This window comes from Eublepharis macularius, chromosome 1 (assembly GCF_028583425.1).
Source record: "Eublepharis macularius isolate TG4126 chromosome 1, MPM_Emac_v1.0, whole genome shotgun sequence".
NCBI classification, from domain to species: Eukaryota; Metazoa; Chordata; class Lepidosauria; order Squamata; family Eublepharidae; genus Eublepharis; species Eublepharis macularius.
Genome location: NC_072790.1, coordinates 165305062 through 165322054, shown reverse-complemented (window position 1 = coordinate 165322054; position 16993 = coordinate 165305062). Strand labels below are relative to the sequence as shown.

At 46.4% G+C, this 16993-nt stretch overlaps 1 protein-coding gene across 2 annotated transcripts in view; it reads right to left on the bottom strand.

Annotated features, from left to right (window-relative positions):
• Positions 1-16993, bottom strand: part of BIRC6 (baculoviral IAP repeat containing 6) — a 330219-nt gene that overhangs the window by 307429 nt on the left and 5797 nt on the right. For both annotated transcript variants that reach the window (XM_054976787.1, XM_054976793.1), the window contains exons 2-4: positions 8937-9118; positions 2280-2417; positions 158-351 (exon numbers count right to left, since the gene is read on the bottom strand). In XM_054976787.1, coding sequence (XP_054832762.1) covers positions 158-351; positions 2280-2417; positions 8937-9118 — 514 coding nt within the window. The remainder of the gene's footprint in view (positions 1-157; positions 352-2279; positions 2418-8936; positions 9119-16993) is intronic.

Below are 16993 nucleotides of genomic sequence, written 5' to 3'. Positions count from 1 at the left end.
CTAAATAAAGGTTTTGAAATCTTAAAACTTTTACTTTTCTTTAGTTGAGAGTTATTATAAATTCCACTAATACTAAAAAAAACTGATTAAGAAATTATGAACAAATGAAAGATTGTAAAATAATTTTTCCTCTTAGTATTAATTATCTTTTCCATACCTATCCACGGATCGACCAGGCCCTACACCAAGTTCAGGTCGTGCACTGGGTAAGAGGTAAGACAATCTATCCATCACAGATGAGGCTACAGGTAAGGCAGCAATATTTTGATTTATCTTCTTGAGTTCATTTACAATGGCACTGGCGACAGATTTCAATACATGATGAGGGAGATGAAACATAACTGTTGCCCACTACAGAAGAAAATTAAAAAACAGCCTCTTGTAATATGGAAAGTTTTTAAAGTACAAATGATACACAAGATACCCGCCTCATGCCCACTGGTGATGCATCACTTAGGATACAACCTTTATATCAAGACACACGTAAAGGTTATCAATATAGGATGAGTGTTTCCAATACCTACAATTTATCACATTATTATATAATTTACTCAAAGCTTGCCATGTCCTTCTGTGAGTGTGGTAAGTTACACAATAAAACAGATGGTGCATGCTTTGTTTTCTTGGGCATAAATGATGCCAATATTGTTACACAAACACACATCATCAACAAGAGAATCCTCAAAACTTGTTAAACAGGTAATAACCTCTTAAACAGCAAAATTCCCCTAATCTACAGAGGAGGTATTATGGATTAGTCATAGAAGCCACACTGACTTCCCCTCAGACATTTCATACCAATGGCTAATACCCTGCAGGGAAAGCAAATTAGAAAGTTGAAAAATAATGGGAACACAACATTTGAAACACCAGCATTGGTTTGGATCTAACTGTCACGTGGGCATTAAACTTTCACCATTTTTCTCCCTCGCAGATACTATTTCCTATGCTGAGTCACATGCCATTCCAGAAGGTCCTCTACCCTTAAACGTGGTTTTTCAGTTATCAGAAATTGCTACTGGAGAAAAGGTGGGCCAGGAAAGCCTGTTCCACTCACAGATCTCTGGATTCAAACCATTGTCTAAAACCATTCCTTTAAGTGTACACACGTGTTCCGGGATCCACAATCTCAAAGAGGAAAAAACGGTATAATTTCATTTACTTGTGTTAATCCAGACTACTGCCTTTTTTGCATGGGCAATTTTTGCCACTTTTGGGCCCATACATCATTGAGTTTTCTTCCTAATTCCGGATGCTTAACTCTCCTCTTCAGATTTCAATGCAACATTTCAAGGGTTCTCTTTCAAATTTTCTGCCTACGCAGAAAAAGCACTGGTAGAAAATTCAGAAGATAACCCTTGAAACACTGCACTTAAATCTGCAGAGGGAATTAAGAGTCCAAAATTAGGAAGAGGTATGGGGCCAAAAGCAGAAAAAATCACCCATGCAAAAAAGACCTATGAGTTTTCATGCTGACTGCTGAAAACTATTGCTTCTCAAAGAAGGTACATCATCTCAGGAATGTTGGAGTTTTAATACAGCAACTGTTCAGGTACGGTTCATTTAGCAGCTGTCCAAAAAAACTGCCCAACCTAACAAAACACTGTAAAAGGTCTGATGGGGGGAGTGAACATTATAAGAATTTAAAATCTGTACTTTTAAAAGCAAATACTGTTAACCAGAGAAAGCAGCATGGTAGTTATTAGTTTTCACACGTTAGAAAAGTAGTCCATTGTAGAAATACAATTGCTTAAAACAACATTGTAAAATGCAGGCAGCTGCTTAGATGGATTTAAACAATGATGGGCACCATATATTTGCCAGCAATAAAGTCCACAAGATCGCATCAGTCACTCAGAAAAATTTGCTAAAAACTGTCAAGTTATCTATCACTTGCTTCTATGACCCGGAGCATAAATCCTGAATAATATAACAACATTTGATTTATATACCACCTTTGAGGACAACTTACGCCCACTCAGAGCAGTTTACAAAGTATTATTATGTCCACAACAATCACCCTGTGAGGTGGGTGGGTCTGAGAGAGCTCTAGAAGAACTGTGACTTACCCAACGTCACCCAGCTGGCTTCAGGTGGAGGAGTGGGGAATCATACTCAGTTCTCCAGATTAGAGTCCTGCCCCTCTTAACCACTACACCAAACTGAGTTTCTTTTGCTATTCACTGTACATGGCAAAAGAAACTCATAAGAAGTTTCCAACGCAGAACACAGTCAAGTCAGAATGCTTCTAGTGCTGAAACATTTGGAATTTTTCTTACCTTTGCAACTTTATGGTTTGCTGCTGTTTCATGTGAGGTATTTTTTAAGCCATCTTTCAGTTGTGTAAGGAACAAATCATACCCTTCTGTGCTTGACACATCTACCTTCTCTATGCAAGCAGATAATAGTTGTTGAGCCTAAGACATGTAAAACAAGTTAGCCATTTCTCAGAATTCTCAGAAAAGAGTTTTAGCAAAGCTTTACCAATTCTGATTCTAGGAATGAATCCAATTTAATAAAGAGGAAGCTATATACTCCATGCCTCACAAATGCTTTGAGGCACAAGCTACCTACATTGTGATGCATCAAAATAATCAGATAACAGCAAGTGCAATAATTATGAGAATAACCTGATCAAACATGCTCCCTCTCCCTTGCCCGCTGAACAGATAAAATCAGTTCAACAAGTTAACTACTGCTAATAAGTGTACCTGCTCAAGGGAAACCAACACTGGGGGTCATTTTACTGTGGCAAGCTCAATATGGGCTTACTACAAGTAATGAAATAATAGGTCATTCAAAAGAAAGTCTGGGAGGAGCGTAAACATAAGTTATTTCCAGGGCTCATTTGGAGAGGGAACGCGCCAGAACGGTGTTCCGGTAGCTCTGAAGAGAGATCACGTGGGTTTTGGCCTTGCCCATGTGATTCCTTTTCCTCAACGCTGCCTCCCTGCTGCCTGTCTCTTTAGCAGCAGGAAGCGGAGGCAGCAGCCGGGCTGCTGGGGCTATCTTTGTAAAGGAGGGTAAGTTGCTTTGATTTCACTTGCTTTAGTTTCATTCATGACTCGTGACTGAGTGAGTGAGTGAGTGAGTGAGTGAGAGAGAGAGAGAGAGAGAGAGAGAGAGAGAGAGAGAGAGAGACTGCCTGCAAGCCGGGCTGCTGGTGTAAAGGAGGACAAGCTGCTTTGATTTCACTTGCTTTACTTTCATTCGTGACTCCTGAGTGAGTGATTGCCTGCCTGCAAGCCGGGCTGCTGGTGTAAAGGAGGGTAACCTGCTTTGATTTCACTTGCTTTATTTTCATTCATGACTCCTGAGTGAGTGAGTGAGTGAGTGAGTGAGTGAGTGAGTGAGTGAGTGAGTGAGTGAGTGAGTGAGTGCCTGAAAGCCAGGCTGCTGGGGCTGGATTTCTAAAGGAGGGTACACTGCTTTGATTTCATTTGCTTTATTTTCATTTTTGACTCCTGAATGTGTGAGAGAGAGTGTGTAGACTGGAGGGGGAGAGAGAGAAAGAGTGGGGGGTGGTAGAGGGGGGGGAGAGAGAGAGAGAGAGAGAGAGTATGTGTGTGGTGGTGGTGGGGACTGGAGGGAGAGAGTGAGTGAGGGGTGGTATATATACATAGAGAGAAAAATCAATCCACAGATCATAAATACAAAGATCCACAGATCTCGAATTCATTTCATCTGAGGCTCAGCTCTACTGCTTCGGTTATCTGCCTAGCTTGCCATTTTCCTTCTTGAGTTGCCCAGGAGATGCAGTTGAGGTCTGAACTGTGTTAGAAAGCTCTGTGCTGGCCTAGCAAATGCACAAGGTGGCCACTTAGAGAGGATTGTAGAATTAAGTGACTTACAGTGCAATTTTAAGCAGAGTTACTGCAGTCTAAGCCCACTGAAGGGACCTCTCCCTCAGTTTGATCTCTGCCACTGCAACAACAGGGTTGTTCCTTAGTGTGTACTACACTGTATATTAACTTTTCTCATCTGAGGTTATTTTTTGTCATCTTTTGATTGTTATCTGTTGATTGTCATCTTCCAGAAGGGCCCTAGGAATACATATCTGTATTCCTCTGGAGGGAGAAAAAGGGAACTCTGGAAGGTGATAAAGCCTCCCCCAGTGATGGCAGGGGGTGTGGCATATGCAAATCAGTTATGCCAATGACACACTTCCGGTGATGGCAAGGGGCGTGGTATATGCTAATGAGTTATGCTAATGAGTTCCTGCAGCTCTTTTTCTACGAAATGACCCCTGGTTATTTTTGACTTCCACAAAGCTGCCAGTCACTTGAATTCCCAGAGGCAGAATCAGCAAGACATTCACAAATAAACAATAGCAACAACAGCAGCAGCTTCCAATCAGGAAGGAGATTCTGTCAGGGGGGGAAAGGGGGCGCCAGAAGAAAAAAAAACTTTTTTAAAAAACTACCTCCAAAAGCTTAAATGGCCTTTCTTATCAGCAATAATTGTTCATTTATATAGAAAGAACAGTGGCATTAGAGAAAACACTGAATTACTGAACACCACATTAATGTCTGTGAAAAAGTAACAGGTACATTTGTGGTGCATTAAGAAAAGAACAAGACAGTAAGAGTAGAGAGAAAGGGCTTTTTAAAAATTAATTTGTAGACCACCTCAATACAGTATTAATGGGTTAAAGTAACTAAAAACCAACCAAATACCCTGCCAGATTCCAGAAGCACCATCAAAAGTCCCATCTAAATAAAAGGGTCTATTTTGAAAGTATCAAAACACATTATTTGGTGATGCTCCAGGGCACTTGCAAGTCTCAGATAGGAAATGGTCTGAATTGAGTCTAATCACTCCCTATAATCTTCTAGACTCATTTATTTATTTTTACGTGTAAAGTCTTAAAGGATTTGGGCACCCCATACCTTTAAGACAGCAGTCTGCTGTACATCAATGTACAATCCTAAATAATCCTACATTTTGTCTAGAACTGCACTGCACTGACTGATGTGCCATGGATCTTAAAGTGTCTTTCAACAAGGGCAAGAAAACCTCTGGAATTATCTCCTGTGACTCTTACTAAAGCCAAGGATGGCCAAATTCTAGAAATACTTCAAGACTTCTTAAGTTAGCTTTATGCTCCTAAGATCAGATACTGAGTTGAAAGGACCAAGCCTTGTAACACTTAATACAGAATGCCAAGTTTGAAACTTTGGTTCAGACCTCATGTCCTGCAGATCTCTTACAAGGCCTGTTGCTGGGAAAGTCCCAAGCTCTGTTAATTAGCTGTATCTGGGCTGCGTTCTTCTCTTGAAAGAGTGGCCTTGGAGAAGGCAAGAGCCTGGTGCTGATCTTAGCTATAGTAATACTCCCTAAATTTTCACAGGGTAGTAATGTCCAATTAAGTAACTGAGCCCTAATTGGTGCCCCTCCAGATTTCAAGAAGCCTCTTTGCCTCTAGCCATTTTATCAGTCTTACTACCCTGTAGCCATCGCCAACTATCTGCCATGTGAAAGAGAGCTGCTCAGAGCTCCATGCCACCTCTAGGATGCTTAGAATAAGCTGGCATGGACAGACTTTGGTAAGATCAATCAGCTTTGGAAGCAACTCAGAGAATGCTTAGCCAGATAGCCAGTAGTTTTTTAGCTAGTTAGAACATATTTAGATCAGCAAGCTGTTATTTGTTTTCTGTCTTGCCTAAATGTTTCTTAAAAGAGGTAAAGGTAGTCCCTTGTGCAAGCACCAAGTCATTACTGACCCATTGGGGGACGTCACATCATGACATTTTGTTGGTAGACTTTTTACAGGGTGGTTTGCCATTGCCTTCCCCAGTCATCTACACTTTACCCCCAGGAAACTGGGTACTCATTTTACGAACCTCAGAAGGATGGAAGGCTGAGTCAACCTTGAGCCGGGTACTTGAACCCGGCTTCCGCCAGGATCGAACTCAGGTTGTGAACAGAGCTTGAGCTGCAGTACTGCAACTTACCACTCTGCACAGTTTGTCTTGCACAAGCGCCTGTTCTTTCTTTATTAAACTACAATAATATATTTTACTAGCCTGCGTCCAGTGTTGCTTGCCAAGTATACACACTCAGAAGAACCCAGGAAGCCAGGGTGCTTCAAAACAAACGACCAGTGCTCATAGAGGCTTCTAGGGGACCTGAGTGGCTAGGAAAGCCAGCAGGGATGGGGGATGAGACTCTCTGGGTCAATACGTGAGTATATTTCAATTTGATAATGAAATGACTTGGTAAAAAAAAAAGGCACCCAGGCTTCTCTTAGCAGAGACTCAACAGGTCAATCTGCCTCTTTTCCCTTGGAACTAGCTCTGCCACCTTTCCCCCCTGCCTTCCAGAAGTCTATCCTTTGCTTTTACTACCACATCATTCTGTCAGGCAGGGGAAGCAGTATAAAAGGCAGGCAAGTGGGCGGATGGCTGGTAAACGACAGTTCTTCAGCAGGTTCTCCAAGTTTGGTGAAGACTGGATTTTGGATGTCTGAGTTATAGACCCCCAAATTGGGTACCCCAAGGAAAGTTCTGTAGATATAATGGGAGCCACGAACATCAACTGACTTCTATTGGCTCCGTTGAAATACACTGCAGCACCCAAAAGTTGCAATGAAAATGTGGGATGGAGTTACAGACTCTTCCTCTGAGAATGGAATGACAGTTCCCAAAGTGGAATGACGGTTCCTGGGAGCAGAAAAACTGCTCTGGGGCTGGAACGGGGACAGAAGTACTCTTTGAGGGGACAGTCAAGGAGACATTCTTGGAGAGACAGGAATATTCTTTTAAAGGACAGGAGGACAGAGACAATCTATGAAAGGATGTTAATCTTGGTGGGAAGGAGCAGATGTTCTTTGGAGAGACAGGAATATTCTTGTATAGGAAAGGACAGAGGTGATCCATGAGGGAAGGTCAATCCTGGCGGGGGGGAGAGAGACCTTGGGGGGACAGAAAACTTATTGGGGTAAAAGGTGTAGTTGTTGAAAAGAAATGTTCTTTGAAAGGATGGAAAGACAAGACAAAAATCTTCTTTGAGCAGAAAGAAAGTTCTTGGGGGAGACAGAGAGTCCTGGGTGAGAGCCGCGACAACCAGAATCCATCTCCCCAACGGGGTGGCCTAGAGTGGAAGCCTTCCACCAGTGGAACCCATCACCGCAACAAGGTGAGCGATTCTTGAGGGGACTCGTGAGGAAGGGTTAAATAGGGGATGGGGTGTGGGGGGTAATGAGGGCGGCTGCATCAGCAAGCAGTTGGGATGTCGAGGCCCTAGATGGTCTAGTAGCAAGGAATTCCCAAAGGGGGGGTTCAGATCCTCCTGGAATGAACCCAGCTATGGACAACCAAGTCCCTCTGCTGGGATGCAGCCAGGGGACAGCAGGCACTGGTGGACTAGGGGATGGGAGGACCCATGAGGAAGGAGGCTAAAATTCCATGTGGGGGGGGGGCATTCACACTTGGCAAGGGCAGGGGGTGGTCCAGAGCCCTGACCCACCCAGACACCTTCCCATCCGGGATAGGTGATCTAAATAATAATGATACTGATAAGAAGTATGATTAAGTACTCTGTGAGTGCTCAAAGGAACCCACTAGGCTTGGCCTCTGAGGCTGGCACCAGGAGAGTAGGATTGTCAGCCTCCAGGTAGTAGCTGGAGATCTCCCAGAATTATAACTGATCTCCAGGTGACAGAGATCAGTTCCCCTGGAGAAAATGGTTACTTTGGAAGGTGGACTCTATGTAGAGTTACCAGCCTCCAGGTGGTGGCTGGAGATCTCCCAGAATTACAAGTGATCTCTAGACCATAAAGATCAGTGCTCCTTCAGAAAATGGCTGCTTTGGAGGGTGGACTCCATAGCATTATACCCTGCTGTGGTCCCTCCCTTCCCCAAATCCTGGCCTCTCCAGGCTCTCCTCTCATATCTCTAGGAATTTCCCAACCTGGAGCTGGCAACCTTAACTCTATGGCATTATACCTTGCTGAAGTCCCTCTCCTTCTCAAATCTACCCTCTCCAGGCTCCCCCCACATTTCCAGGAATTTTCCAACCTGGAGCTGGCAACCGTACAGGAGAGGTGCTCAGAATAATAATAAAAGACTCATCAGATGAGTAACCCACTAGGCTTAGCCCGAGCCTGGCTGTGGAACAGAAGCATGTGCACCAGAATGTCAAGCACAAGCTTCAGTTAGCTCTGCCTCTGTGACTGAAAATCCAACAGCAGTTCCTCGCTGTCTAACTGCCTGCTGGAAACTGAAACCACTCACCTGAGAGCTGGGAATTAACTCCTTCTGTTCTCATAGAGCAGAATGGGAGCTCTCTGGTTGTAGCCAGAGCTGCCTATCAAGCTTTGGAGGGCTGACATTGGTGTTCCCAGGGCTGCAGGAGTCCATCCTCCCCATTGCCTAGGGAAAAGATTCATGAGCTCCAAGCTGCCTGCAGTGACGAACTGAAAAATGAACTGCCCTAACAATCACAGTAGTTTTTCGTGGTTCATCAGAAATGCACTCTGATGATCCACTGGTATGGGAACCATTAACCGGCCCAGTTCATGATGAACTTTGGTTCATATTTCAGTTTGTGCCCATCTCTAATGGGATCCTCTCCATGTGTATCCTTATTTGTAATTTAATGTTAGAGTTTTTTCTTGGTAATTCAGAAAATTGGGTTTTAAATGTATTGATTTAAATTTTCCCTTCTTTAGAAGCCGGCCAGCAGGTTATTTGGTGCCATCTGCATTTCTTCAATGTTCCTCAAAAATTAGCTTACACAGAAATGAGCATATACAATTAAGAAACAATGTTCTTCTTTCCTCTAGCAGCAGCAGACTGAAAAACGTGCACATATTTTTGTTCTGATATAGCCAGTTAAAAAATTTAAGCACTAGAAATAAAAGTCAGTCACAATTAAGATATTGCGGACACTCCCACCCAGCAATAACATTAACAGTTCTCAAATGAACAACTTACCTCTGTAACAGGCAATTCAAGCTGAACCACATCATCTTGCTTAGAAACAGGTGTTTGCAGAGCAGTGTCTAACAGCAAGATGCCATTCAGATCTTTCCTGCATCCAACTGCATAATCATCCACAAAGATGACTTTATCCACAGCAGAAATATACTGACATTTCACTCGTCTACCCGGCTTAGCTGTACAGAATTAAAAAAAAATTAAGTTGTTCTGTAACTTTGTGTGCAGCTAAATTTTGGCAGCTGTAGTAAAATCACATTGTAACCACTAATGAAATCCAGAATGTGAAAGTGGTTATCTGTGCACAACGACATATATGAAATTTCCAGCACTTCAGTGAGTTGTTTTGTCTCTAGTTCTCAAACTTATCTAACTTTTGCCATGAAGCAAAAGTGCCACAATTTCGCTACCCATGTTTTAGAAAATGTGAATAGTTACTAATCTTTATAGCCTTCACCTGGATGGTCTTTTGCCCTGACCTGGATGATTTAGACTAGCCTGATCTTGTCAGATCTTGGAAGTTAAGCATGGTCAGCCCTAGTAAGCACTTGGATAGGAGACCACCAAGGAAGTCCAGAAGCAATACACAGAGGAAGGCAACAGCAAACCACTTCAGTTTATTTCTTACCTTGAAAACCCTATGGAGTTGCCATAAGTCAGCTACGACTTGACAACATTTTAAACTCATGCACAAATTTTATATGCCTTATTTCAATACTTTGTTTCATTCAGTCCTTGAATTTATTTTTTATTTCTTTGGATTTCTATTCCGCCCTCCCCACAAAGGGCTCGGGGCAGATTACAACATTTTAAAAACACATTAAGATTAATTTATACAACTAAAACCATAAACAGATTTAAAAAAAAAACATTCACACATAAAATATATATACTCAGATGGCATTAATCAATAGCAGCAGAGAGCAGACATAGCTCGACAAGATATGGTGGTGGACAACCCTAATAGGGAGGGATTCAGACTTTATTCTTCTCCATTTTTTCAGCTGGTGGAGGTCAAGCCCGACCTCAACCACATGCCTGGCAGAACATCTCTGTCTTACAGGCCTGGCAAAACGATAACACATACTGCCAGGCCCTGGTTTCAGTGGACAGAGTTCCACCAGGCTGGAGCTAGGACCGAGAATGCCCTGGCTCTGGTTGAGGTCAGGTGGGCCTCCTTGGGGCCAGCGGCCACCAATACCTTTGAATACCTTTCAGACACCACACACAACTCTCTCCTGACATACTGAAACTCTGTCTTTATCAAGTTCCACACACTTTCTAAATGCTATCTAGTCAAATTATTAAAAGTGAGAGGTGGAGTCTGCTTAGGAAACCAACAGAGATACTGGGGAAGATAAAACTCCTTCTCAAGAGCCAGATCCCAGTGTGTAAATTCTGTTCGTCGTTGTCCTTCTGTGCAGCCCCACATTGGGACTGCGCGTGCGCAGGCTGGCCGTGGAAAGATCTGTCTAGCTATAGAACGCTGAAAAGGAGACGCTTGCCCATTCCGCGCGTGCGTGGTTCCGTTCCCGCCAAAATCGGCATACTTAAGGCGAGCGTCCCCCACATTCCCTCAGTTCCTTTTTCGCCGCAGTTGGAATTGGTTCTTTCTAGCATCTTGTCTTCGTTCTTTAATTATAGCCCTCTTCAAAAAGTGCCAGAAGCGTTCCACAAAAATGACTCATTCGGATGGGCACGATCTGTGTCTTCTCTGTCTTGGGGAAGGACACATAGTGCAGCGCTGGGCCATCTGCCAGTCTTTTACCCCGAAGGCTCGCCATGACCGTTCCGCTCGGCTGAAGGCCTTCCTTTGGGGAGCCAATCTTCTTCCCCAAGACCAGGCGGGTAAGCTGGATGCGCCTCGTTCGGCCGCTTCTCCCGCCCCCGGTCCGTCATCAGAACCGGCTCGTGGTTCCTCGGATCCAACTCCCTCGAAACCGACTGGGGTGGCTGTTACCGCTCCTGCAGCGGAGGGCGCTGCACGCCCAAAGAAACGCTCGGTTTCGGAGCGCTCCGCAGTGAAACGGGCTGCTTCGGCACCCCCGGCAAAAAAGGCAAAGTCTCGCTCCAAACATCACAAACGAGATGACTCCCTCTCCGGCACCAGCAGCTCTTTCGGTTCCCCCGGGTGATTCCTTGCACACCCCATCGCTGCCTCATACACCTCCTCCAATGGTGGAGGACGATTACATCCCGGTTCCGAGCCTCCCGGATCCGATCGTGGCCTTCGGGCATGGCTTGCCATCCGCTCCTGCCTCCACGGACCCGTCGGTCCCGTCTTCTTTCTGGCCCCAGCAGCAGGTCCCGGATCCTTGTTCGGTTCCGACTCCGTGGCTGCCTCCGGTGCAGAATTTCCCGGGCATAGGTAATGTCGCAACCTGGTCATCTTTCATCTCTTGGCTCCAGTCTTCGGCAGCGCTTATCCAACGCGCTGGCCTGGCTCCCCCGGTATCTGCCTACTTTGCTGCTGCACCAGAAACGTCCGTTAGGCTTCCAGGACAACCGGTCGTCCCCCCGACGTTACCATCGGTCTCGCGCATGGAACCGATGCCCTCTGCCTGTGCAACGGTACCAGAGTTCTCCGGTTCCGAGGATGAGGAGGGCCTGGCTTCTCCATCGGAAACCTCCTCCGACCTAGTGTGGGATCCGTCCCCGGGTGACACTGTTGGTGAGTCCAGAGCGTCCTCTCCCAACGAGGATCACCGGATGCTCCCTGAGCAGATGGTCCGAATGGCGGAGGCTTTGGAGTTGGACATCACCACTTCTGCCACGAAACACAAGAGCAAGGTCCTCCAGGCATTGTCCTCTGGGTCGTCGGCCTCTGTCGCTTTCCCTCCAGTGGAGGACCTCCTCGATGCTGCGCATGCTTTGTGGCAGGCACCGTCCTCGGTTCCGGCGACCGCCTGGAACCTGGAAAAATGTTATCGGCTGAAGCAGGAGGACTGCCCTTTTCTTTTTGCCCACCAAAGCCTTCATCCCTGGTCGCCAAAGAGGTCAACGCCCGGTTCCGTTGGAACTCCCAATCCGCCCCAGTAGATCGAGAGGGTCGGGAGCTGGATGCCCTCAGATGCAAGGTTTATTCCTCAGCATCCCTCGCCTTCCATATTGCCAATTTTCAAGCGATAATGGGATTGTACAATCTCTTCCTTTGGAACCAGCTGTCGTCCTATATCGCGGACCTCCCTGCTGGCCGTCGGCCCTTAGTCAAGGCTCTGCAGGCTGAGGCCGTTAAGCTGGCAAAACAACAAATGACTGCCGGAAAGGATGTGGCTGACTGCTCGGCTCGCTCCATGGCCTCCTCGGTGGCCCTGCGAAGGCATGCTTGGCTCCGTTCCACGGCTCTACCTCTGGACAAGAGGGCGAAGATTAAGGATTTCCCCTTCGAAGGAAACCTCTTATTTTCGGAGAAGACGGATGTCTCTCATGAAAAAGAATCACCAGACGGCCAAGTCCCTCGGTGTGATTGCTGACCAGCCAACTTCGAGGTATCGTCCTCCTCGGTTCCAGCCCTTCCAAGCGTCCTATCAGTCTTACCAGCCCTACCATCAGCGCCAAGGCCGCTATCCATCCACTCACTACGGCCGTCGCTCCTTCTCAGGTTCACAGAAGAGTGCTGCTAAAAGGTCTTCTCGGAACCGGGGGAAACAGGGACCTCAACACTCCCCGAAGGGCCCTGCGTCGGGTCCGAAGCAGCTCTTCTGACTAGGCCTGGACGCTGCCCTGCCTGTTTCCCAGGACATTGATCAAACCCCCTTGTTTGGGGAGAGGCTCCAACCATTCCTGCCCGTTTGGCAGACGATCACTAACGACTCCTGGGTGTTATCTATTGTGGAGCATGGCTACAAATTGTTGTTCACCTGCACCCCCCCTCTTTGCCTCCTCGTTATACCCCCGTTTCTGGTTCTCTGTTAAATAATAATGTTAAGGAGTTACTTCTAAAGGGTGCTGTACGTGTGGTTGATCTTTCCACCTCTCCCTATGGGCTCTACTCTAGGTATTTCCTAGTGGATAAGAAGGATGGCGGTTCCCGTCCTATCCTGGGCCTAAGGGGCCTCAATTCCTATCTCTTGGCCCAAAAATTCAGGATGCTAACCTTGTCCAAGGTTATAGAGCTCTTGGAAATAGGGGTCTGGATGGCCATTATTGACTTGAAGGACGCCTATTTTCATCTCTCTATACGTGAGGAACATAGAAAATACCTCAGGTTTTTCTGTGGATCAGTGGCCTATGAATACACAGTTTTGCCTTTTGGGTTGGCTTCCACCCCCTGTGTATTTACCAAGTGTATGGCAGCGGTAGTGGGGTTTTTACGCTCTGAGGGGTGTGTCATTTACCCCTATTTGGATGATTGGCTCCTGGTTGGGCCTTCTGCCTCTGCACTTAGGGACCAGCTTTCCCTTGTCACCTCTCTACTCAACAGATTGGGCCTTCTTATTAATTTTGACAAATCCATATTTTTGCCTGCCCCAACCATCCGATTTATTGGGGTAATCCTTGACTCCTCTTTAGGGAGGGCGTTCCTACCCTCAGACCGTTTGAGCCGCCTGGTTTCTATGGTGCGTTTTTTCCTGTCTCACTGTTACCAGACGGCTTTACTCATCCAGACACTCCTTAGCCTTATGGCCTCCACCACGGCTGTAGTGTTTTTGGCACGCCTCCGTATGCAGCCTCTACAGACCTGGTTCCTTCGCCGCTTTAACCCGCTTCTGATGTCCTCTCATCGGAAATTCCCCATCCCAAGGGGTGTCCTGCGGTCTCTGGTTTGGTGGTCCCTCCCTGAGAATCTATCCCGGGGTTGCCCCTTTGGCACTTTTGCGGCTGACATTACTGTCTCCACCGATGCTTCCACCCTTGGCTGGGGTGGTCGCTGTGGTTCCCTGGCTGTGCAGGATGTTTGGTCCCCCACTGAGGCTTCCTTGCACATCAATGTCTTAGAACTCCGTGCAATCCGCTACTCCCTTGCTTCCTTCACAGATGTGCTCCGGAACAAACAGGTCCAGGTCCTGTCCGACAACACAACGGCCTGCTACTACGTGAACAAGCAAGGGGGAACAGTGTCGCTCAGGCTCTGCGAGGAGGCCTCGAGACTATGGTCTTGGGCGGCCCACAACAATGTCTACCCCAGGGCTATTCACATCACAGGGAAGCTAAATGTGTCAGCGGACACCCTCAGCAGGGTGTTCCTTCCGCAACACGAATGGTCCCTCCAGTCCAAATACCTCCTTCCAGTTTTCCACCGATGGAGGTTTCCGGAGGTCGACCTCTTTGCTACGGCCTTCAACAAACAGGCTCCGCTGTTCTGTACCAGGGCTGGGGTGGATCCTCAGTCTCTAGGGGATGCCTTCCAGATACCCTGGTCCCCAGGTTTCTTCTACGCCTTCCCTCCCACCCCACTCCTTCACAAGGTCCTTTGCAGAATTCGGGCCTACCGCACCCACTGCATCCTGGTAGCTCCATATTGGCCTCGCCAGGAATGGTTCCCCCTCCTGCTCTCCCTTTCAAAGGGATGTTGCCTACCCCTTCCGCTCGTCCCGGACCTCCTAGTACGGAACGGTGTGTGGCACCACAATGTGGGGATACTGAAGTTGACAGCCTGGCTCCTGCTGGCCCCGGAATGACCTTCTCTGCGGAGGTCTTGCGGATCCTTTTGAACTCACGAAAGCTCTCTACTAGGTTATCTTACCAACACAAGTGGTCCCAGTTTTCCCGCTGGTTGGCTCCCATGGGAGTTTCCCCAGTTGTTTGCCCTCTGCCTTTAATTTTTGATTATCTTTTGGGGTTACACTTAAATGGTCTGGCCGTGACCAGCGTTAAGGTCCACCTGGCTGTGATCTCCGCCTTTCATAAGCGGATTGATGGGAGAACCGTGTTCAGCCATCATCTGACCAAGCAGTTTCTCAAAGGGCTCTTCAAAACCTTCCCTCCCAGGGTGCCCCCGGTCCCCCAATGGAGTTTACCGCTAGTCTTGGCCCAGTTGATGCTTCCGCCATTTGAACCTCTGGCTGCCTGCCCGTTGGCCTTGGTGACATTAAAGGTAGTTTTTCTGGTAGCTGTTACCTCCTCAAGAAGGGTTGGGGAGATCTCTGCCTTTCGAGCTGATCCCCCTTTTCTGCAATTTTTCCCTGATAAGGTTGTTCTGCACCCTAGCCTGGAATTCCTGCCAAAGGTGGTGACTAAGTTTCACCTACAGCAGAAGGTTACCCTCCCCACATTTTTTCCTAACCCCTCTTCCCCAGGGGAACAAGCCTTGCACACTCTTGATTTAAGACGTGCTTTATTGTTTTATTTGCATGCAACAACACCTTGTAGAAAATCCCCTGCATTATTCATTTGCTACTCTGGTCCCCGAAAGGGTCTCCCTGCTTCCTCGCTGTGAGTTCTGTTTGGTACTACTTGGCCTCCGGCGGCTCAGGTGAACTGAGGGAATGTGGGGGACGCTCGCCTTAAGTATGCCGATTTTGGCGGGAACGGAACCACGCATGAGCGGAACGGGCAAGCATCCCCTTTTCAGCGTTCTATAGCTAGACAAATCTTTCTGCAGCCGGCCTGCGCACGCGCAGCCCCAAGGTGTGTCTGCACAGAAGATACTCGACGAACAACAGTTACTGGTAAGAAACACTGTTTATTTGTCTACCAACTTTAGTATTGACATGGGATGTGCTCCCATGATCAGGAAACCAGATTCAAATCATGATCAGAAATGTGTTTTATATGATGCGAATGAACAAAATACTGGGTTGGATCCCACAGAGGATTTGTGCTGACAAAGGGAAAGGCTGGAACTATGCCCCTTACTCTAAAGCCCTATACAGAGAGGATCACTGGTCTCTCTTCCTAACTTTAAAATAAGAAAAAAGGATGAGGGATCAGTTGCATTGCATTGAGCTTGGAGGTGCACAAAGTGTGCTTGCCATATGGAAGATTCCCTGCCCTCCTTCTGAGCTTGGGATAAGAAAGGGACCTTTCTACTACTACTACCTCCTTCTTCCTGTGCCTATTTCTACATAGCTACTGAAACAGCAACTACCTCTCCCATCCCACCATCACCTGCTGCTTCTTTCTCCTGACCCAGCACAGCTACTACCCAGCACATAAACTGCCACTGCCCACCACCATTCATACTAGTCTGATAGGCAGGCTGGAAAAGATGGGGATGTGCCAGTAGCAGTTCACACAATGAGAAACAGATATGCAGGGAAAAGGTGATATGACAACAGAAGCTTGCAAACAGACAGGGATGCTTGTCAATGATTTCCACAAATAAGCCACTGCTTCTTATACCATAATTATCCCACTGTTCCTTTAGTATCTTGCAGTCACTTTGCAGAAGCTTTGACAGTATGCAGATAAATTTAATCTACTTCTCAAGTTAGCTGAAAATGAGATGATCAATTACAGTTATTGGTTGACAGATGTAGGTACAAAGTATTGTAAAAAGATCTCAAAATAAGTTCCTTCAAAGACTTCTTAAAAACATATAAGCTCTGAAGTATTTATAAGGCATGAAGACCACAACTGATAAAGCTCAGCATTCTCACCCAAAAGATCTTACCTCTTCCACTGAAAAGAGTTTGCTCTCTGTCAGGACTTAATGGACAGTGACAAGATTGTACACCGGGAGGGGCACTCATACGGAGAGACAATGTGCCAGCTATCTAGAACCAGTAGCTTAAATTGTGCTTTGATGGTAACTGGAAGTTCTTAGGGCTGCTACAGTATCTGATACTAAGAGGAAGGGACCTGTGGCATTCTGTACCAAATGATGCTCCCAGACAGTTTCTCTTACAGAAAGAACACATTTAGAATACATTGCAGTAGTTAGCCCTTGAGATTATGAAAGCAGCAAGACTAGTAGCGTAATGGCCATTATCCAGGAAGAGTGCAGTCAGCATACCAAGCATAACAGATAAAAGGTGTCACTTGAGGTATTACAAGCAATCCTGGCTCAGGAGTATTCTCAAATAGTAAAAAAAAAAAAAGCACACACAAAGTAACTCCACCCACAACAGGCAAACACACCCATCCAAAACTGAAAATACCAAGTGTTATTT